Source organism: Plodia interpunctella, chromosome 7, assembly GCF_027563975.2.
Source record: "Plodia interpunctella isolate USDA-ARS_2022_Savannah chromosome 7, ilPloInte3.2, whole genome shotgun sequence".
Lineage (NCBI taxonomy): Eukaryota > Metazoa > Arthropoda > Insecta > Lepidoptera > Pyralidae > Plodia > Plodia interpunctella.
Genome location: NC_071300.1, coordinates 8891034 through 8913080, shown reverse-complemented (window position 1 = coordinate 8913080; position 22047 = coordinate 8891034). Strand labels below are relative to the sequence as shown.

At 33.9% G+C, this 22047-nt stretch overlaps 2 protein-coding genes across 2 annotated transcripts; one reads left to right on the top strand and one right to left on the bottom strand.

Annotated features, from left to right (window-relative positions):
* Positions 1-3572: 3572 nt before the first annotated feature.
* On the bottom strand, positions 3573-7698 carry LOC128671500 (uncharacterized). The gene is made up of 3 exons (XM_053747987.1): positions 7236-7698; positions 5812-6013; positions 3573-4939 (listed from the first exon to the last, which is right to left on the bottom strand). Exons 1-3 carry the CDS (start codon positions 7465-7467, stop codon positions 4210-4212), a joined length of 1164 nt encoding a protein of 387 aa, XP_053603962.1. The 5' UTR covers positions 7468-7698; the 3' UTR covers positions 3573-4209.
* A 472-nt stretch (positions 7699-8170) lies between these two features.
* qm (quemao) lies at positions 8171-21945 on the top strand. Its single transcript, XM_053748064.1, has 9 exons — positions 8171-8442; positions 8957-9111; positions 11609-11753; positions 12182-12302; positions 15659-15798; positions 16321-16423; positions 16698-16825; positions 17295-17422; positions 17891-21945. The coding sequence occupies exons 1-8, from the start codon at positions 8398-8400 to the stop codon at positions 17388-17390; spliced, it is 933 nt and encodes a 310-aa protein (XP_053604039.1). The 5' UTR covers positions 8171-8397; the 3' UTR covers positions 17391-17422; positions 17891-21945.
* The last annotated feature ends 102 nt before the right edge of the window (positions 21946-22047 follow it).

Genomic DNA, 22047 nt, shown 5'->3' with positions numbered 1-22047 from the left:
AATTTTAAATCAAACATCCTGTACATAGTTCCCCGTCACGTCACTAGTGTCATTCATCGTTCAAATAGAATAGGCAAAACCGGCCTTAATTGCAACTAGGATAACGTCGATAATTTAGTAATCCAAAAATCTGTGGTCAAAAATCGCATATCGGTCCAAAACGGAAACAGTACCCTAGTTCGTAAAGGAATTGAATGAAAACGTACTGCCATATTTTTGTAAAAATCCGTAAAAAAAATTTTTACGCCCACCAATCACTGGGCAGTTTTGTGAGTTACGAAACTTCAATCTTTGAGACCGAGACTAGTGTTTACACATAACTGCACTCGGCCAAGAGCGAACGGTGTGACAAATTTTATTTTATTTTTTTTCATAAGTGTGTTTGATATATATAACTTCGTGAAGTTTCAAGTCTAAGAGAGCATGTTTAACAAAGTACATTAAATTACAGTACCCGTTGGTAACAATTGCATAGGACAAAGAAAGTAATAGGTTTCCCATTACTTTTCGTTCATTATAAACATTCACCAGTGGTGGAAAAAGTTGAAGCAGAAATGAATTTGGAAGAAGTAAAATTTGACACATATGTAGTCTTAAAAACCACAGAACTTACAAGTAATAGAGCCGACACGTGCATTCAGACCTACCATAAAGGCCATAAAAGGAATTAATGCCGACATGATTATAAAATTGGATTCCAATTTATAGAACACAAACACATCTATACTTTCTTAAGAATTAATCATACCATCGGGCACTGTACTAATGTCACGTTTCTTCGTACCTTACGCACACGCCTATTTACACTTGTAAAGAAATGAGAGTGAATGTGTGTATTATTTATAGTTATTATTTACAGTCTGTGGTGCAGTTATGTATAGATCTAGTCAATATTTTGATCATAATTCGCCTCGCCACCCAATCATACACAGAATGTAACGAATTGTAAAGTTTTGAGATGGTTGTGCACGATAGATTAATTTATGTAAATTATAAAACGAAAGTAATCGGTCTGTCCAAAAAAAATCTATTATAAACTTAATTTAAAAAAACGGCTTATTCGGCCCAACATCGCGTCTTGGCACCGTTCGCCAAGCTTAGAGCAAGTAGGGAACTGACCACCTCAAGCAGTTGTTTAGTTACTGATTGGAGCTTGTACCTTTGGTAAGTAGTAACCATGCATGCCATCGGAGCCCTAGACGCCAAATAAGTACCTAATATTTAGAGTACCAGAGTGCTACATCCAACTCTCAATTTTTTAAACTATTAGCTAGAATGTTGTAAATAGTCAAATGTAATTTTGTATGTTACTAAGTAATTTTTCAAAGTACGTCTCCTTTGCATTAAAAATAGAAGGCTACGGCTACATTAAACGTTTATATTCAATACTATCGTGTGTAGCTTGTTGTGAATTAGGCTTCTATGTCACTGTATGCTAGTTAGGGTATGAGTCGGAAATCTCATTGTAAAAATGTAAAATACACGCTATTAATTTGAATTAATATGAATGTTAAATAAGATAATATTAAATGACGATTTTTCCTTTAATATTTTTATACAGCATTACAGATATTTATCGCAATTAAAAGTTTATAGAGGTGGGTCAGTGTGCAATTTAAAATAGTGTTTGTATAATCGCCTTAACGAGAGAGAATATAGCCGAGTCCTTCTGTGTGTTTGCTTGTGGTCTGTTATTGTTTATGCAATGTGTATGTATGTATGTCACTCGACTCTTGTTGCTAGGTACCTGGTAGCTGTCTCGATAGACGTGTCGACACACACTACACGATTACAGATAAGGTTAAATAAATTAAATTATGAGGACGGGTTTAAGTTAGTATCGCAGAAGTCGCTTCCATAGTGAATACTTAATCTAAGTCACTATTAAAACTTAGACCTGTACTCATTACATGTTGACTACTCAGTTATATTGCATAATTTCGAATAGATTATTGATGATTTATCAGAGCTAGCGATTCAGTTCCTGGTTTCAACGATTCTCCCACAATCTAAAGTTACGGTGTACACGTAGGTATGCACCACAAAGCCTGTACGCAACTAGTATTCCATGTTCTGTGTGCATTGAAATCCTAGAATAAACGACATTGTTGACTATTGCTATAGCTTGAAGTTGTTAAAATTTTTAGAACGGAAAGGTGATTTTTTCATGTAATATATATACGTATATATAAAATCTTAAACGCTCTATGATACGAATGTTCGCTAGACCCTTTTTGTAAGCTGTTTGCCATCTTATCGTGTTGTTACACACTAGTCCTCTCTTTATTAATGTAGTATCAATATATAATGATGGCTGTGAGGTAAATAATTGTAACAATTTAAATTTATATTGTGTAAATGATGAAATAAAAATAGTAAAAAATGGATCACTCTATCGCAACGCAATGACTGATCTGACGCTATGAACTCTTGTTGACCTTTGGCACTTCTATTTCATTATTAGATCTATATCATATAATTTGTTTTTATTTACTAAAGTTACGTGTAAAAGTCTGTTTATATTTATGAAAGAATAATTCGATTTTAAATATTTAAAATATAATCAAATTATTTTGTAAATTTTAGGGACCATAGCAGTGCCAAAGATAAACTAAAAAAATAAAGTCATTTGGGCGCGAAAAATGACATTTGATGCCAAAGAAGGTTGCCATACGTATTCATCAGTGAATCACCCATAAATCTTTTCCATTTCTCTTTTCAGACATATCTTTTACATAACATTTCAAAATTAGATAAATTTTCTATTTGAATAAAAATTGAGGTAAAAACAAAATGGCAACCTGAAAAATCAAGCTCACAGCTTTCTTCGCAGTTGCTCAAGTTTTTCAGTCCCATATTTCACCGCTTCTAGTTATCCATATATACCGACTAAAACCACCAATCTAACGTAATATTACACTGTTCTTGTCGAAAAACTACAGATAAATTAAAAAAAAAATGAAACACTACTAAATTAAACTTTGATTGTCATTTTTGACATTTACTAAATAACTGACCCAATGAAGGCCAATGAATGTATTTCTATCACTTATTAGCATTGTAGTATTTGTAGTGTTAAAAAGAGATGGAAACACGTTTGTTTGCCTTCGTTGGCTCGATGTAGCCAAAAATTTAATTTTTATGAGAATCTTTCATGGCATTATACAATATTTATATGGGTTACCGTTAGTTGACACAAGGCAAGTGTAATATTACCGAACTGTTCAAAATGTATCACACCACGAGAACAAATTATTTAATATTGTTGATGTTGATTGTTAATAAAATGCAAATAATGTAAATATCAAAATAAATTCTGTATTTGTATTTGAAAAATTGTTTTATTTTTTATTTGTGTATTGCATTCAGCGGCGCATTTGTAAAATGTCGGTTTCTCAAAATATGTCCATGTTGTATAATGTCTCTTTCGTAAAATGTGGCGTCATGAGGGTCTTAAAATTTCGGTTTAAAAAAATAATCAAGTTTTACTTACTTACTTGAATAAATGTTTTTTCTTCTAAATATATAAAATATGATGATGATGATGATGTGATAGAAAAAATAGACAAACAGATAATTCAGAAAATATATTCATTCAACCAGTTCCATTCAAGAGGAGTCACAATTTAAGTAAAGTTCTACAAGATACAACAAACTTCTCTCATTTAAATTCATAATTTACTAAAGGAATTATATACTATGACTAGCAAATGGACTAGAATAACACTTGGTACTTGCATTTGTCTAAAATGCAATCGTAATTAAATAAATATTTGTTTGGATGGATGACGCCTTGAAGAGACAAGGACAGTTGACGTTGAATGTTCTTAAGTCTGTGCAATAAGATTCTATTTAAATACAATCTAGCAGTAACAGCAAATGTTCATACTCACCACACCGATGTGGTTTCACATACATTATGTTACCACAAGTTTCGCTCACTGATTTAAAATTTCTTAATACAGTCTAATAAACTTTACCCTCTTATTCATAAAAAAAAAGTTAAAGCCTACTTTAACTTAAAACATATTTTGTCACTATCGCACTTTACAATACATTGACAGAACGAGACAAAACATTTTTATATGAACAAGAGGGATAGTGAATACCTAGAAAAGTGCAACCACAAAACCTATGAAGGAGACCTTCATAATTTTAACAACCACATAAAACATTGTGTAGACAGTAGAGACTACTACACAAACATGATCACTTCAACTGAAAAATATTCTTTGGTAATGTCTTCCGTATTTTGTACTTCTTCGCCGAATTTAACGTAACTTTCTTCTTTTCCTCTTCAAGGAGAAGCGGCGGCAATGAAACCTTCCTTAAGCTGTACTGCTGAGGAATCCCATTGGTCAATCTAGACATGTCACCGTTATTTTGAAACTCCGGCGAACACAACGGCTCCAGCCTGGCGAGGTCCCTATGTCTGGCTGTGACTACTCGATTGTACAACTTATTACGTTCCGATGCACTAAGGGCATTCCCATAGTTCCTTGTATCTAAAGAAACAAATGACTTAGCACTATTTCTATCACAATTTATGGAGGAATCCGGTCGCGAGGTCCTCATCCAGCGTGAAGAAGCCAATTCAGATCTTAGTATAGACGGATTCTGTCTTTTTCTCTGAGAAGGGCTCCGTATGTGAAGTGGTGTGATTTGGAGTAGCGAGCAGAAGGAGTCAGGTAAAGTGGGTCCCTCGTCGTACATAGGATAGAATGAGATTTTCTCACGTGACAGTTTGGGCTCGTGGTCTTCGCAGATGGAAATTCGAGGGGAATTTTGTGGGGTGACGTCGGTGCTGCTCTGTGAAAGTCGCTCCTCACTCTCGCTAAATTGTTCGTAGTCGCTATAATGCACGGCTATGACTTCATCGTGGTCTATTTGCCGATAGGACAGCTTTTTCTCTGGCAACGGCAGGCCCTTCCCGATGATTCTGGAAAATCAATACTCATATTTTATTGATATAAAAGCCAACAAGTAGACGTTTATAAGGTCGTGTCCTTGGTATGTCACTTTGTGTAGGTATTTTATCCTCTTTTATCAGCCCACCAATCACCATCACCATGCAAGTTTATTTATTTCTGATTTTAACCTGTGTTTTTTTTTTTAATTATTACAATCAGATTTGCGAAGCCCCCAAGCCCAGAGTAAAAATGTAGAGAATTTTATCGCAGATGACGTGTAGTTGCCGCCTTAGACAACAGACAACCATAACACTTTTCTCTAGAGTACCAGCTAAACTATTTAGCAGTATAGTTGATGCATGTGTGTCTTTAAGGATTATGGATTTTAAATTGAATGGGAAAAGAAATAGGTAGTGGAAGGCCGAAGAAAAGATGGAAGTGATAGATGGAGTGAGATGGAAGTGATAGATGGAGTGAGATGGAAGTGATAGATGGAGTGAGATGGAAGTGATAGATGGAGTGTGTTAGGCGGGATATGGCTAAAAAGGAAGTCTGATTGGTTAACATCAGCCAGGGAGGAGCGGAGGACGCTGACATGCTGTACCGACCCCACATAAAACACATTTTATGTGGAGTGGAGTCGGTCACAACAAGTATGATAATGATGTGTATCGTAAAATTTGGAGATTTTAATCTGGTCTTAAAACTTTTGACAGCGACTGTAAATAAATACAATATAAAAAAGAATTCCAAAATAATTGTGTGAAAGTAAGAGATTAGCAAACGAACTTTGTTTTTGTAATTATTAAACAAATCTGAATGTCAGAATTTACAATGGATAAGCTGGGAAGGAAGAGGACTTCGACCAAACTTGATCATCCTAATAAAAAAAAAATCTTACCTAAGTTGAGGATGCAACTGCCTCCACTGCTCACATTCCTCCACGATCTGAGGCCTGGTACACTTCTCCCCTTCCTCATCATATAAAGTTCTCTCAATCTTCTCCCATTCCGCAGCTAGAATCTTGGAGGCCTCAGCTGTATTTCTTCTTAGAGCTGATCCAGCGCTGCTGTCACTTTCCTCACTTTGCAAGTCTGGAGTACCTGAATCAAAGGGTTAATTTATTTAAGGAAAAATGTTATTCACACTTCTAATATGTATCACATAACCCACTAATATCATGGTATAGATACTACCTACCCACTAATGTAAATAATATCGCTTTATTGGCAAAGTAAAACCCCTTTTACACACCCAATTTTACACCCAATTTCATTAGATTGTCAACCATCATTAGATTGACAATCAAATTGGGGCGTGTGGATGGAATATGAAATTCAAGGTCATTGGGTGGTCGGTATCGCCCGATTTGGGATTGCTCAGTCAAATATTGAAATTGGCGATATAGTTGTGTACGCGTGGACGGACATCAGATTGTATCCAATTAAATTGGCAATCAAATTGGGCAATTAGATTATGTCGTGTGGAAGGGTTTTAAATATCACACAGATTTAGATAGCCCCAAGGTAAGTTCAAGACTTGTGTTATGGGATACTAACTCAACTATACTATATTGCATAACATATACATATAAATAAACAACCAAGACCAAGGTCAATCTGAAAAAGATCATTCCTTGTTGACCAGAGCCCACTCTGGTCGAACCCAAGACCTCCAGTGTAGCAGTTTGATGTGATGACCATGGAGGTCCGTCAAAGAAAGTTGGAAGTCAAAGCATTTATTAAGAAATTAGACCTTCACTCACAGACATGTTTTAAGAAGTTTTTAAATTATACAGTACTTAAAAATTCGCGCCTGGGACTTCACTCCCGTGGGAGTTTTTGGATAAAAGTTTTATTCCAGGTCATGTTCTACCATGTAGGTACCAAATCAATAGATTTCATGTGAAAGAGTAAAAAACATATTCATCATTACAAACTTGCATTTATAATACTAGTACCATTTCTCAAAAAGCAACAAACAACTGGCAACACAACAACAAATTTCAGAATGACTATTACTGAGAAGATATGCTGAAAGAAACTCTTTTAAACAGTGTTAGTCCTTATCATTCCAGAAAGGCTTATTATTATTGTTATTCACATTTCAATTTTTTTGTAAAATTCAATTTGCCTTGAAATTTGTGGTGTTGTAACTTTAACTAATTAAAAAAAAATGTATCTCTTTTTAATATGACATAGAATTGGTTGAGAATCATGTAATAACTAACACAACACAAAACAAGAAGTACTTCATAAATATAAATAGGTAAAGTAGTAGTAAATAGATTAAGTATTAGTAAAAAAAACTGACAAATTAACCAACCTGTCTCACTCTCAGAAAAAAAATCAGAGAATGGTGTCCCAGCGCGCTCAACACTATCATAGGGCTCATAATTGTAGTTTAAATTTCTGTTCACAATACTGCTAGTATTGGCGGAGAATGTAGGAAACTCTTGTCCAGCACGGTACCCAAACTTCTGATAATTGATGTTCGGCAGGCAATCTCCTAATTTATTACTTTTCTCCCTAGCTGAGAGATAATTTCGAGCAGACATAATAAAAAAACTATATCGAATACAAAATTACTCTTTCTTCCGAACACATTCTCAATTAAAATGAAGACATAACACAACGTAGAATTTATATAGGTAATTCGTATATTTTCTTTCTTTCTGTTTTAATAAAGATAAATCGAGATACCTAACTTCTGTAGTTTCAAAACAATTCAATTTGATCGAATTCGGTCAATTTTGTTTGTCTTCTCAGTTGTCTCAAATTGATTGACTTTAGCGCGTCAAATGTGACATTGACAGCTAACACGGATGTATAGTGATGTGACCCGGGAATTCTCCAATTTATAAGTTTTTATTTTTCATACGGTACCTACCACTACCACGTTTAGTTCAATAATACAGTCTTTCAATAATATGTTATGCATTATTTGGTGATGGATATAAACTTGATTTTGACTGAAGATCCATATTTTAATAAGTCTTCACGTGTGAAGTGTTCCAAGCTTTTTTCGACCGTTTACTGGCTCGAAAATTTTACAGCGTGAGACATATCCCATAGTTTTCGAAGTTTTTTATAAAAATATAAATAAATATTCTCGGAATTTCTCCCTTTCTTTTGGTTGTTTCCGTGAAATTTTCGATGAGAATTTTTTTTAAAAGTGAAGGAGGGAATTTTTGAAGACTTTATACATCAGCTGATGTTGACACTTGCTTGGCAGTGACAATAGAAAACGAATGAAGACATGATGGAACGTAGCTGTAGGTACCTAGGTGGTACTGTACTGTAAATATAATATAAAAAGGAGTGCGGTTGCGAATTGTTCGCTTTTGAGCTGCTTCAGAGAATTTTCTCCTGAATCTTAAAGTTTTTTCTTTATCCTAAAATCGGATAATTTTGGAGATTAATTGAGACAACATACATTTTAATATATATCAGAAGAAACAGTTCAGACCAATTAGCGCATTTTAACGATGTCGCAAATTTACACAAAGAGTGGTGATAAAATCCATGATGAGGTAAGACCTAAAATTTAGACATGCTAAAAAATTGTAGGATTAGTAACAAAAATATAAGGTCACAATATTATAAGGTTTGGTACACTGACTGACGCAATTTGCCGCATGCGGCATTTTTTGGAGACATTTAAAAAACGAGGGACTCAGTATTGTTCCATTGTTCTGCCTATTATTACAATATCTAGCTAGATCTGGTATATATACCTATTTGGTATTTTATACTGTAATTTGTCTATCACAATAAATTGATTAAGAAAATAATTAGGTACTTGTTAATGTGGCATTGAATTCAAGTACCTACACAATCTCTACAAAATATTTTATGCATTGTTCCATAATCAATGCATTTACTCCTCTATTTGTGTTTTTAAAATAGGAAAAGAACACAAGAAGAAGAGTAGTACTAGCTACTACTCTTTCAAACAAGTAATAAAATATATTTTTTATGATTATGTTGAAAAAACCTAAACAATCAGTAATTTTAACATTAAATTTTAAACTACCATTCTTATAGAAGATCCTGTTGCCATACACATACATCCAGCAAGTGCCTGGCAAGCAGATCCGAACAAAGCTTATATCTGCATTCAACTACTGGCTCAAAGTCTCCAATGACAAAATCCAAGCAGTCGGAGAAATTGTGCAGATGCTTCACAACTCCAGCTTACTGTAAGTAATTCTATATTTTTATGTTTTGTCCAAGAAAATAGCGATAGTGATAACAAATCCGTTATGAACTTCAGCATCAAGAGTGCTAGTGCCAGCAGTGTTTCTTTGAATCTCCGGGAAGGAGTTCTGTTTATAATAAAAAAACTTATGATAGAAGGACAAACAAACAAGACACATTCATATCTTATATGGATATGGAAGTATTTTTTCTGTTATGGCTTAAAGAAAATAAATACTTTTTTAGTCATACACAATTACAATTAATTTCATTTCATTTTATCAACAATAAAGGAACAAACCTATAAATAATTTTTCATTTGAAAATTACTCTATTGTGAAAAAATCCTATTGTGGTCTATGTAGCAAAGATTTAGCTTTTATTCTTATCATAGCACTAAATAGAATTCGGTATGTAAAAACTAATTTGGGTATTTTTTAATTATACACTCTAGATATTTTTTTATTTAATTTAAAAAAAAATAACTGTATTTGTGAAAAATAGTCGCAACTTGTGACAGCCTCACTGCCTGCCTACAAGAAAAAAAAATCAATGGAGGCGGAAAGACATTGATATTTGTTTGGAGATCAAGATTTTGATAAGATTCTTAAGGGAACTTGAGTACTTTTGTTTGTTCTGTGAATTGCTTGATTTGGAAACGGGACCACGAGACGCTACAAAAATGAACCGGTCAAAGATGCTCAATGCTAAATGCTTTGTTAAATAAAACTGTAAAAAGAAGATAAAAGAAGACTGTAAATAGTAGTAGTCAACATGTGGGATACTGATACTTATATCAGTCAGTCCAGGGGTATGCAATGGTCAAATTCAGAGGTAAACTTAATAACGATTAAGTTTACCTCCGAAATTTGACTATTGCTTCCAATAGCAACAAACAAACAACGGCAACAGGCAATAAACAACAAGAGAGGTTTTTTTTAATTTCGTGGCTCCATCGTTCGCCAAAACGATGATTTTGCCAACGTCAAGGTTGAAATTGACAAGGAATATAATGTGTTATAATGATATTATAAACACGGGTCAGCGTGTAACCTAAAATATAAAAGTATATAAATATGTTATACATACATACGGATAAAGTAAATAAAAATTATAAGAAGATATTATTTTGTATAAATTTTGCCAATATAATTATAAATGGAGAGAAAACTAATGTTAATAGAAATTGCATAGATGTCATTCTGTTTTATTTGTGTCAGTTTTTGACACATTTTTGACTTTTTCTTTTTGGCAGGACTTGAAAATGAATGCATTCAGGCTACCTTTTAAAGTCACAAATAGATTCAATGAGGTGTTTTTCTGGAGTTTTAATTGTAAAATATAGTTTACTAAGCTAATATCTCGAAATGGTTTTGGAATCAACACAGTATATATTTTGCTTTACATACCGAATTGTATTGTTGTATTGAAGGTCATTTCAAATAATAAATATAATATTTTTTATCTAAATAAAATTGAGTTTTTACGTAATCTTTATAGCATTGGTCTAGATCAATGCTATCAAAATAATTATTATCTGCAATGAAACTTGCCATTTCAATATTGTCAAGAATACAGGTTATGTTGGTATCCTTGGTATGACTACAAGGCTGCTACAAACTATTGGCGAACTTCGGCAAACTCGGACCCATCCGTAATCCATATACATGACTGGTTTTAAGTGTGAGCTATGTATTAACGCAAGGATAACCCAGCAATGTACAATCGATTGTCTAAGTTTATACATACTTTTGACAGTCATCTGCTTATTGTGCCCCAGGCTTTGCAGAGACACGGCTGCGATGAAACCAGAAACATGCGATGATAAGTCAGATGATTAGGCAAGAGATTAATCTTTATTCAACTTAAGATGATATACGTAAGTTATTGACGTCAAAAATGTATTTTAAAACGTAATTTATTGACGTCAAAAATGTATTTTAAAACATAAGTTATTAACGTCAAAAATGTATTTTAAAACGTAAGTTATTGACGTCAAAAATATTTTTTAAAACCAATTTTACTGCCGAAATCCGAAGCGCAATAAGAAGTAGCGGGGCAACAACACAACGCACCCTTTTCCTCCAAAAACACCACAGCCTTTTATTCACATACTATCGACCCGGGCCGGAGTCGCTCGCAGTCCATAGACCTTCAAAAATAAATAGTCTCAATGACAGTGAAAACCAAGGGTAAAAAACTAAAAACTGTACAAAATACGTTAATACGTTAGTACAGAAACGTTAGAAACAGACAGTTGCGGTGGGCGACTTTGTTTTATATTATGCAGTGAAGCAAAGCAGAATAGATTAAAGAAAAAAAAAGAATTTTTTTGCTAAGTCTTGTTGTCCCACTTCTGGGCAAAGGTCTCCCCTATCCCCTTCCATTTCTCTCTATCTTGCGCAAAAAAAAATATATATGAAATATCAAAAAAGTTTAAGCTGAAATATATGTATAATAAAGCTAAGTTAGGTTTAGATAATGCTAAAATGTTTTCAGGATCGACGATATACAAGACAATTCTATCCTCCGTCGCGGCATCCCCGTAGCGCACTCCATCTACGGCGTCGCCAGCACCATCAACGCTGCCAATTACGTCATGATCATTGCTTTGGAGAAGACCTTGAACCTAGGACATCCTAAGGTATTCACTTTTTACTTACCCGTCCGGGTTTCGCTCGGGTAAATAAATAATTTTACACATAAACCTTCCTCAGTAATCATACAATTGTTGAAAACCGTGCAAAAAATCTATCACTTCACACTTTATCTACACATGTGATCTTGTTGAAATTTCGCAACGTACGGAAATGACATTGGATAAGCGGAAAATTGAGGCAAGCTAAGACTATTTAAAAAAAAAACTTTTTTTTTGTATGGATGTGTTTTTCCAAAAAAAATCCTCTCGCTCCAATTTTTTGTGAAACAAATTATAACTTGAGAATTGCGAAAATGCCTTTGTATCTTTCTCATCTGAGCGTTTAATGCCTCTATGGTATGTAGTAAGGTGTATTATTACGGGAAAAAAAAAAATTGAAATTTTTCGTTTGTGACACATTTTTAATGTTGCAGGCAACAGCAGTGTACACAGAACAGCTTCTAGAGTTACACCGAGGGCAAGGTATGGAGATCTACTGGCGGGACAACTTCCAATGTCCCTCCGAAGAGGAATACAAGCAGATGACTGTGAAAAGTAAGTGATTTGACTACTGAGGATGCCGAAGAACATGAAAAATAGGAAAATGGACCCTGGGCTCGGACGCTTAACCGTTTAGGAAGTAATCGAGAACGTGTTTACGTGAGAGAGAGAGAAGGGAGATGAACAGTATAATTTTTTATCTTCTAGGTTTATTTATCTATTTACACCGTTTTTTTTTTCTTCACTTTTGAGACTATTTTATGTGAAATTTCATTAAAATCGGGCAGCACGTCAGAAGTGACAAAATGATATAATTTTTCCGTTACCCGCGTCAAGAAACGTCTTCCATGATTTTGATACAATGTTGTTGTTTATTTTAAAAAAAGCAATTACATTTTAAGATGGTGACGCGACGTGTAATGAGTTTTTTGCAATAAAAACTCATTTCAAACATGGTTGTTAACTGACAGCGGATGCTGCAAGACCCAGCTAGCTATTAATATCTTAACATATTATAAAACAAGGTCCTCTTCCGCCTGTCTCAAAAATCAAAAACTACTGCACAATCCGTGCAGTAGTTTTTGATTTTTTTTTTTTTGTTTCATGAGGTTTTTATAGTGATTCCTGGAAAAGGTTAGATGTATACCAAAATATGGAAATTTCTTAAGACCCTAGGAGTTGGGAAACACAAGGTAAACAACCCAGTACCTAACTTAGATACTGAAGCTCTCAATAAGCATTTCTCCTCGTCTGTTGCTCTTGATGCTAACTAAAAACTAAATACTTTAAATTCCCTTTCATCTAATCCCACTCCGGGCATGCCGTCTTTTGTCTTTAGTCCGATTTCTGCCTGTGATGTTAAAAAATCTGTAAGTGCTATGTCGTCGAATGCTGTTGGTAGTGATAGCATTAGTCGGAAAATGATACTCCCTATTCTTGACATCCTTCTCCCCACCCTGACCGTTATCCTAAATAATTCCCTTTCCTCGGGTATTTTTCCAACTTTTCATGGAAGAATGCTTATGCATTCTTCCATGAAGTTGGGAATTATTAGGAATGGGTGTAATATAAATTACACCCATTCCTAAAAAAACAACCCTACTTCTTTATCTAATTTTCGTCCTATATCCATACTTCCATTCCTTTCCAAAATCTTAGAGAGATTGGTTCAACATTAACTCAGTCATTTCCTTACTGTCAATAACCTTCTCAATCCCTTACAGTCTAGTTTCCGCCCTGGTCACAGTACAACTACTGCTCTTATCAAAATCACTGACGACATTCGTCGGGGAATGGACAACACTCAGTTGACTATTTTAACTCTTCTGGATTTTAGCAATGCCTTTAATACAGTTGATGTTGATATTTTGGGAGTTTTAAGATCACTCAACATATCTCCAGCGGTCATCGACTGGTTTAATTCTTACCTGTCTGGACGGCAGCAGTGTATACGCATCGAGGGGCATTGTTCCTCGTGGTGTAGTACTTCTGCTGGTGTTCCTCAAGGTGGTGTTTTATCTCCTCTTCTTTTCGTATTGTTTTTTAATTCCATCATTATTAATCTTCGCTCTTCCTACCACCTTTACGCGGACGACCTACAAATTTATACTCTGGCCACAGTTGAAGATATCGCCTTGGCAATTAAAACTATCAATGAAGACTTAGAACGGATTTCTATATGGAGCAAGAATCGTGGCCTTTTAGTCAATCCTATCAAGTCCCAATGCATCGTTATTGGAAGCTCAAGGCTCTTATGTAGATTGAATGTTTTGCATCTCCCACAAATAGTCTTTGATAATACTGTTATTAAGATTAGCAGCAACGTTAAGTCTTGGTATGCATATAGATAGTACTCTATCCTGGTCAGTGCAAATATCGGAGGTTAGTAGGAAAACTTTCGCTGCATTCTGGTCTCTCCGAAGGCTCAGTAAATTTTTGCCAATTAGTACCAAAGTTATGCTTGCTCATTCCTTACTTTTTCCTATCCTCGATTATGCAGATACCTGTTATCTAGACCTTACTGAGGAGCAATTAAATAAGCTCGAGCGTCTTCAAAACCTTTTTATTGGATTTATTTATGGTCTTCGAAAATATGACCATGTTTCTGAATTTCGAACAAAACTCGAGTGGCTCCCGATCCGACGTCGCCGTGATTTGCATACACTTTCTTTGTTATTCACAATACTTTTCAAACCTTCCTCTCCCGGCTACCTTCGAAACCTCTTCAAATTTCGCACCGATACTCAGGGTCGTTCTTTGCGTAGTGCTGTAAATTTTCGTCTAATTACTCCAATCCACTCCACTGTTTTTTTTTCCAATTCGTTCACTGTGCATGCTGTTCGTCTTTGGAATGCTTTACCTTGCTCTATCAGGTGTGCTCAAACTATAGCTTTAAATCTCAGGTCAAGACATATTATTTATCTCTTTAATTAGCTGTTTCTGTATTTCCATTTTCATTCATAATTCATAATTATGTGCAATATAAGTATATATTTATGTAATCTGTGTATGTAAGGTTATAGTATTAACATTTATGTAGGTAATTATATTTATTATATTAAATCTATTTTTACAATTGTCAGTTTAATCCGACCCGCATTTCTGTATTTCCTCGTCTAGCAATTTCCCAAAAGGTTGCCTGGAAGAAATTGCTTACAGCAATAAGGCCGCCTTTTGCACAATGTATCTATACCATAATGTCATGCTATGTGTGATTATACATTTTGTACTTATGTATACTATGTAATTAATTTGTGCAATAAAGGTTTTTGTATTGTATTGTATAATTCATCACGTTTTTATCCGAACGAAGCCGGGACGAGCCGCTGGTATTTTGATACACTAATTAAAATTTATGTATACAGGTAATGACTTTTTATACATTGGCAATATTTTATCTACATGCTCAGACCATGATTCCGAACAACTTTTAGTATGGGAGTAATTCCGAAATCGCGAAAAGCAGCTGTTCTATATAAAATTAAATATAAATATAAATTAAATATATTAGGACAAATCACACAGATTGAGCTAGCCCCAAAGTAAGTTCGAGACTTGTGTTATGGGATACTAACTCAACGATACTATATTTTATAAATAGATACATATATAAATAGACATCCAAGACCCGGGCCAATCAGAAAAAGATCATTTTCCATCATGACCCGACCGGGGATCGAACCCGGGACCTCTCGGTTCAGTGGCAAGAACTTTACCGCTGCGCCACCGAGGTCGTCAATTAAATACCTAAGTTGTGGAAAATGTATGGGTCAGCTGATATTTTTTTTCGCGATTTCAATGTTGCTTCTATACGAAAAGTTGTTCAGTACCATTGACTGAGCATGTAGATAAAATTATGCCAATGTATAAGAAATAATTCTGTATATGTAATTGTACACATCTGTTCAAAGAAACGGGCGGGCTGTTCATGTTGGCGATTCGTCTGATGCAGCTGTTCAGTGACAACAACTCGGATTTCAGCAAGCTGTCTTCCATACTCGGCCTTTACTTCCAGATCAGGGATGACTACTGCAACCTTTGCTTGCAAGAGGTTTGTATTTTGAAGTGAAACATTCTTTAGCGGTGTTGTGCACTTTTCCTAATGGGCAAAAAATGTTAAACTCGCGTCAGGACACGAGACCTAAAATTCAAAAATGTATATACAAGTTTTTACTTCTACCGGCACTCTCGGAGTATATATCCTGTTTTTTTTCTTCGAAGCGGGGAGCGTTTGTATACGCCTTTTCAGTCTCCAGTCTCGTATTTCTCATGTAGATCACTATTGTTGGAGAAAATAAAGATTTTTTTACTTTTTACTTACCTACTTCACTCCCATAAATAATTTGCCCAATGTACCGTATCTTAACACTTCGTAAATATACATAGATATATTGTAACTCTCTGTATAAATAAAATAATCGTCTGTTTGTTGTAATGTCTGGCTACACAATGACACAAAGTATTCGGGCAAATTAAAATATTTTCACAAAAAATATGTTTTATATGTTATGTTTGATTGTATTAAATATATTTTTTTAATATGCGACGTATACAATGTTACATATTTTTGTAGTATTCGGAAAACAAGAGTTTCTGCGAAGACCTGACGGAAGGAAAGTTCAGCTTCCCCATCATACACGCCATCAGGAACCAGGAGGGCGACAATCAAGTATTACGTATCCTTTACGAACTAGTATTTAGACTTGCTTGCATTTGTACGGGTGTATGAATTGGTGATTGTCAATGTGTATGACATTGACACATGCCGACTGAATTGAAGAAATGTCACTTATCAAATTTATTCAACAGTAGCGACGCCCGGACTAGATAATTTTGCAGGTTATATATAACCCAGACACTTTTAAATAGGTATTAGAACATAGAAGATAAAGACAAAAAATAACAAACGCGCGTAACTATATTGTCATAATTTCGTTGACCGCACCGCAGACATCCTGCGCCAGCGCACTCGCGACCTGGAAGTGAAGCGCTACTGTATATCTCTGTTGGAACGACTTGGAAGCTTCCAGTACACGAAGGATACACTCATACAGCTGGACGCCGAAGCCAGAGCAGAGGTTAGTCCATCTTTATTTTATTTACGTATTTTATTTTTATATTTATGGAACACGCTTGTCTGCTTTTCCTTTCAATTCTCCTCTTATTCCTCCGGGTTCGCGGGAAGAAATTTCAATATATTATGTACTAGCGGCCCGTTCCGGCTTCGCTCGGGTAAAATATAATAAATTATACGCCTAAACCTTTCTTCAGGAATCACAATATCTATTTGTGAAAACCGCATGAAAATCCGTGCCGTAGTTTTGGAGTTTATCGCGAACAGACAGACGGACGCGGCAAAGGACTTTGTTATAATATGTATGTAAGGATAAAACATTTCTAAAACCTGCTTATTCAATTTTAAAAAGAATCTAAATTTGTTCAGTAGTTTCGATACAAACTATCAGTGAAGTCCGGACAGACAGACGCGCGATTTTATTTTATTTCCTTTTGAGGTACGGACCCCTAATAACTAGATTTAATTTGTAGATCGCGTCGCTGGGCGGCAACCCTCACTTGGACGCGCTTCTCGACGAACTGCTGAGCTGGAGACGGAACGGGAATAACGATACAAACAATGTGTAAACATACCAAAGATAACCAACAATCTGAAAGCGGTAAATGGAATAAAACAAAAAAATAGCAATAAAATGTAAGGTACATTTTATTGCTATTTTTTTGTTTCGTATTTTTGGTTTTAAAAAAGTTCGGTCCGTTGCAGTATTACATACAGTTTCATGATATAAATTAAAAAAAAAAACAATAAATAAATCAGATCTCTTCTGGCCTCTGCCTGCAATTCTCTCAAAAAGAAGACCTGGGTGAATTTCACGAGCGTTTTGAACGCCGCCGCGGGGCTGACATTGGTGTTTATTTAATTTTACCATAGACAATTTAATTACCTACTATTTTATAAATAAGTAAAATACTGATACAACGTTAAATTTAAAAATGTTTAATTTAAAAAAATATATATATTATTTTATTCAAAAAAATTGTCGGACACTAAAGAAACTCAACACGCCGCATTCAAACGCTCAAGAAATTCATCTACGTTACCATTCTGATTCATTTTATTTTAACAGGTCGAGATAATATATCAATCAAACAAGGCCACAAAGAAGTAATCATATCGAAAGAATTTTACCAATGAACAATTTGAAAAGATATCTTAAAACTAAAACGTACTTATTGTTTGTATTTTATTTAGTTTCAATTTCATTTAATATTGTTTTACAAAGTATTCATTCATATGAATTCATTAATTTAAATCTAGTTTTGTTACGTGAAGTTTATTTTTCAATTTTTGGGATGTATATTAAAATATGTTCGTATTAGTTAAGAACTAGTCATTCGGCTTATAATATTAAGTATCCATTAATATCTCTATTGCTGTTTAAATGTCGTATCGCCTAATATATTGGCCTAACAAGTTTATTTGGTAGACAAATTAAAAAAACCCCGACTGTAAATATTTATTTCGCTACAACTTTTGAACGGCTGAACCGATTTTGATCAATCATATCTAAGAACCACCTCATAAAAATTAGCTGTCAAATAAATAAAAAAACCGCATCCGAATCGGTTCACACGTCGATGAGCTACGGTGCCACGTACACAGTCAGACACACTTACCGGTAAAACTTGTAACACCCCTCTTTTTGCGTCGGGATTTAAAAATTATAACCTATAATTTTTTATGTAATTGTTCTAATACGAGTAGAGTACTTACACATAATGCATTTATAAGTCCTAAATTCTTATAATTCATCGGTAATATTACCGTTTTTTTTTATTTAAATATTTTGTACATTGTTACCTTTTAGGCAAAAATCGTAGCTATATTATTTGTAAGCATGTTAGAAGAAAAAGCTTCTACTTTTTCTAGTATGGAATCTTTCGCGCTTATGTTTACGTCCATGATTTTTAGTACGACAAAGTCACGTCGCAAAAAGATAGAGCGAGAGATTGTGAGTGTAGATAAACATTATTCTGCAAGCATAGAAACTTGTGCCATAGTGGGTATGTCAACCTATTAGTTTCCATTACAATGACAGATAGCATCAAATGAATAATAGCGAGAACGTGCTAAATGGATACATTGCATTGTATTATGATCTATAGATCCGTATCTGTAGTACCTATACAAAGTGAAACTATAGTCTCTCATTTATATTATTAAGGCTGCACACTAGCGCCACCTTTTCATTTTCTATCTAGTGTGACACAATTTGTCAAGGTCATTTTTTATTTTTTGCTTTTCTGACGCCACTGTGCTTAATAAATCAATTTTAATGTAGTAATTAAATATAAGTAATTGAGCATAATTCCATTTTTTTTCATATGTTACTATCAAGTTCATAGATATTCTAAGTGGAGTTGTTATTTAAGCTTTGGTTGCGATAATTAATAGCGTAACGCTTTATTGATTGATTTAGATTAGCATCGATCTCATAAACATAAAAAAAATTGTTATCGATGGGGGATATTTTGTTTTTTTATGTGTTGCTATAAAATATTTTATTCCGACAATTTAATCTCTAAAATTACGAGAAGTCACCATAAATTCCCAAAAAAAAGAAATTACAATTTAATAAATAAAATTACGTATCCTTATTTTGCTATTATGCTTATTATTTTGCTATTTGCTTATATTGCTTTGTAGCAGTAATTAGTTGTAAAGGCGAAAGTTGCATAAAAATGTGTTTTTTTTTAATAAACAGGCGGTTAACACCGCGGGGTGCAGCTAGTAATAAATATAGTTTTTTTTTATATTTGTTCTAATAATACTATATGTTGAAGAAAGCATTGCATTTTACCACAGCTTTTTGTGAAGAATAAATAATATACAGTAGACAGTGTACTTATCATAGACATAAGGGTCAGGTTCCAATGGCATTCTAATACTGTGTCATTATTGTGTGTAGCAGAAATTATATGAAATAATAGATTTGGCTGTAACAATGTTGATAGGATAGAGGTTTTGGACTATTGAAATACTTGCACATTCATATATGATAGTGTTCTTTTGTTGTGGATGTAACATTTGGGAAGCATGATATTTATATAACACGAGACCGGGCGAGGTGTGATAATTATTAAAAATATGAAATATACAGGGTAAGTTTTTATTCACTGCATGTATTTTTTTTACAATATGTTTCTGAATACATTAGGTCCGTAAAGAAATGTACAGTAAAGAAAAAACATATAATTTCGTATTTATATGGGAGAACAAAAAATGACATTTTATGACATGGATTAATGTGGAACCCAACTCGAGAGATCTGCTCATATAAATTGTGCATTGATGAAAAACTACTCTGTATGAAATACTAATAATATTATATATGGGAAATTAGATTACTTCAAAAATATATCAAATCAAAATGGGTCTGACGCAAAATGTGCGTTTTGCAAAATGACCACTCGACGGAGAATGAGCAGAATGAGAACTTCACAAACTTCACTTCTCAAACTGTGACCTTGTTAATCATCTTCAAAAATGAGCCTAGCAGCGCATTATCCATTATTGGACCCGTCCGGTTCACTATTTTATTCTAAATTAAAATTAATTATAAGTCCACCTAAACTTCGAAAGCCATTTCATAACTCATTACCTAAAACTATAGATAATTAGTTAGTATAAAACGGCTGCTCAACGAATCAAATTAGAAATAACTCTGATTGCAGTTGAGTTATAATAAGTTTTGAATGAAAATTGACCAATAACTCTGGTTGAAGGCTTAATCTCTATTATGTACTTAGGACTTGTAGTTTGTATTAACTAGCCAATGTTGACAATAAGTTTAGATAAATGAATAAATAGATTGATTTTACCATAGGCATAATAGAATAAATGTGAAATGTTGCGGGTTTGTTGATTTAGTCACACTATAGAGGTCTTAAGATTAACATTGAGACTAAAAATCTACGTTAAGATTATTAAGCCTACTTTAGAAATAGTTTAATTCATGCAAAAATCCCAACATCTTGTTCATCAATTTTGTTGTTACTTTACAACGTTTCACGTAGGGTCTTGAATTTTTGACGCAGAACGTCATGTTCGCAAAATGTCACTCGAAAAAAGTCTTAAATATTGTCACTATTTCATAATATACCTTTTGCACAATGGCCAAATTGTCATAATACTTTTTTCTCACGACATTATTACTATAAAATTCATTAGTATTATTTCATAGTATCAAAGTAACTTTTCCTATTCTGCAGCATTAATATTAGGTTTCTTTTGACAGAAAAAAGAGAAGAAAAATTTAAATAAATTTTGCGAAAATAAAGTTAAGAAAAAGTAACATTGTGCGATTATTACAAAATGTGTTGACTAAATATTTTGCGATGACATTTTGCGATAGTGACTTTCTGCGTCAAGGCCATACTTATGTAACAAGATATCTGTTTCGACGCTAAAGCCCACATTGACAAAAGTTCCACTACTCTTTTTTTCTTCTAGTCTGTTGTGTCCCATGGCTGGGCTAAGACTTCCCTTCAAAAAATTCTACTACTTCTAAGTGCAGTATGCTGCCATCCCCACAGAAAACCATTCGTGTCATCCCGCCATATCTTTCGGTCTTCCCCCATTCCTACGACTTTCTAGCACCCACAGAGTAGCCAGTTGGGCCCCATATCTCTAATCCTCTTTAATTCAAATAGCGAAACAGAAACTTATGATTTTAATTATTAACAAATAAGTTTTAGCAGCGTAAGGCCATGTCGTTTAGTTAATAAGGGCACGTTCAGTTTTTTGCTTAGCATATAATAAATACCAAAGCCGCCAAAGGTGCAATTTATGATGATAATATACGGAATATTTATTCCGTTATTATAATTAAGAATATTTAAGTTTTGCCATAGGCCTGAAAATGTGCGATACACTTTTTAATGTAGAACACGTGTAAATCTTAAGTTTTAAAATTTTATACTTATTTAAAAGTTTGAGTTTATAAAACTGTAATTTATAATTAGTTTCGAATTTTGTTTCATTTTAAAATTTCAGTTAATTGCAATAATTTAAAAATAATTTACTTATCGTTTTCACATGCATTTGGTTTTATAAAATATAATTTTGTAATATTTTGTTTATTGTGAATATGTTGCTTGAAGAATATACTTTTTTATGTTACTTTGTTTTTTATTTTATGGATTATCCCTAGCTTAATACACTCGTCTTCCAATGCGACAATAATTGTATAGTAGAAACTGATGTGGCCTAGGGAGATCACAA

Coding starts and splice junctions, on each gene's coding strand:
- LOC128671500 (XM_053747987.1), bottom strand. CDS start 7,467: ATGTCTGCTCGAAATTATCTCTCAGCTAGGGAGAAAAGTAATAAATTA. Junction 6,014..7,235: donor TTTTTCTGAGAGTGAGACAG/GTTGGTTAATTT, acceptor CCTTTGATTCAG/GTACTCCAGACTTGCAAAGT. Junction 4,940..5,811: donor CAGTTGCATCCTCAACTTAG/GTAAGATTTTTT, acceptor TTGATTTTCCAG/AATCATCGGGAAGGGCCTGC.
- qm (XM_053748064.1), top strand. CDS start 8,398: ATGTCGCAAATTTACACAAAGAGTGGTGATAAAATCCATGATGAG. Junction 8,443..8,956: donor GTGATAAAATCCATGATGAG/GTAAGACCTAAA, acceptor CCATTCTTATAG/AAGATCCTGTTGCCATACAC. Junction 16,424..16,697: donor GGGCGACAATCAAGTATTAC/GTATCCTTTACG, acceptor ACCGCACCGCAG/ACATCCTGCGCCAGCGCACT.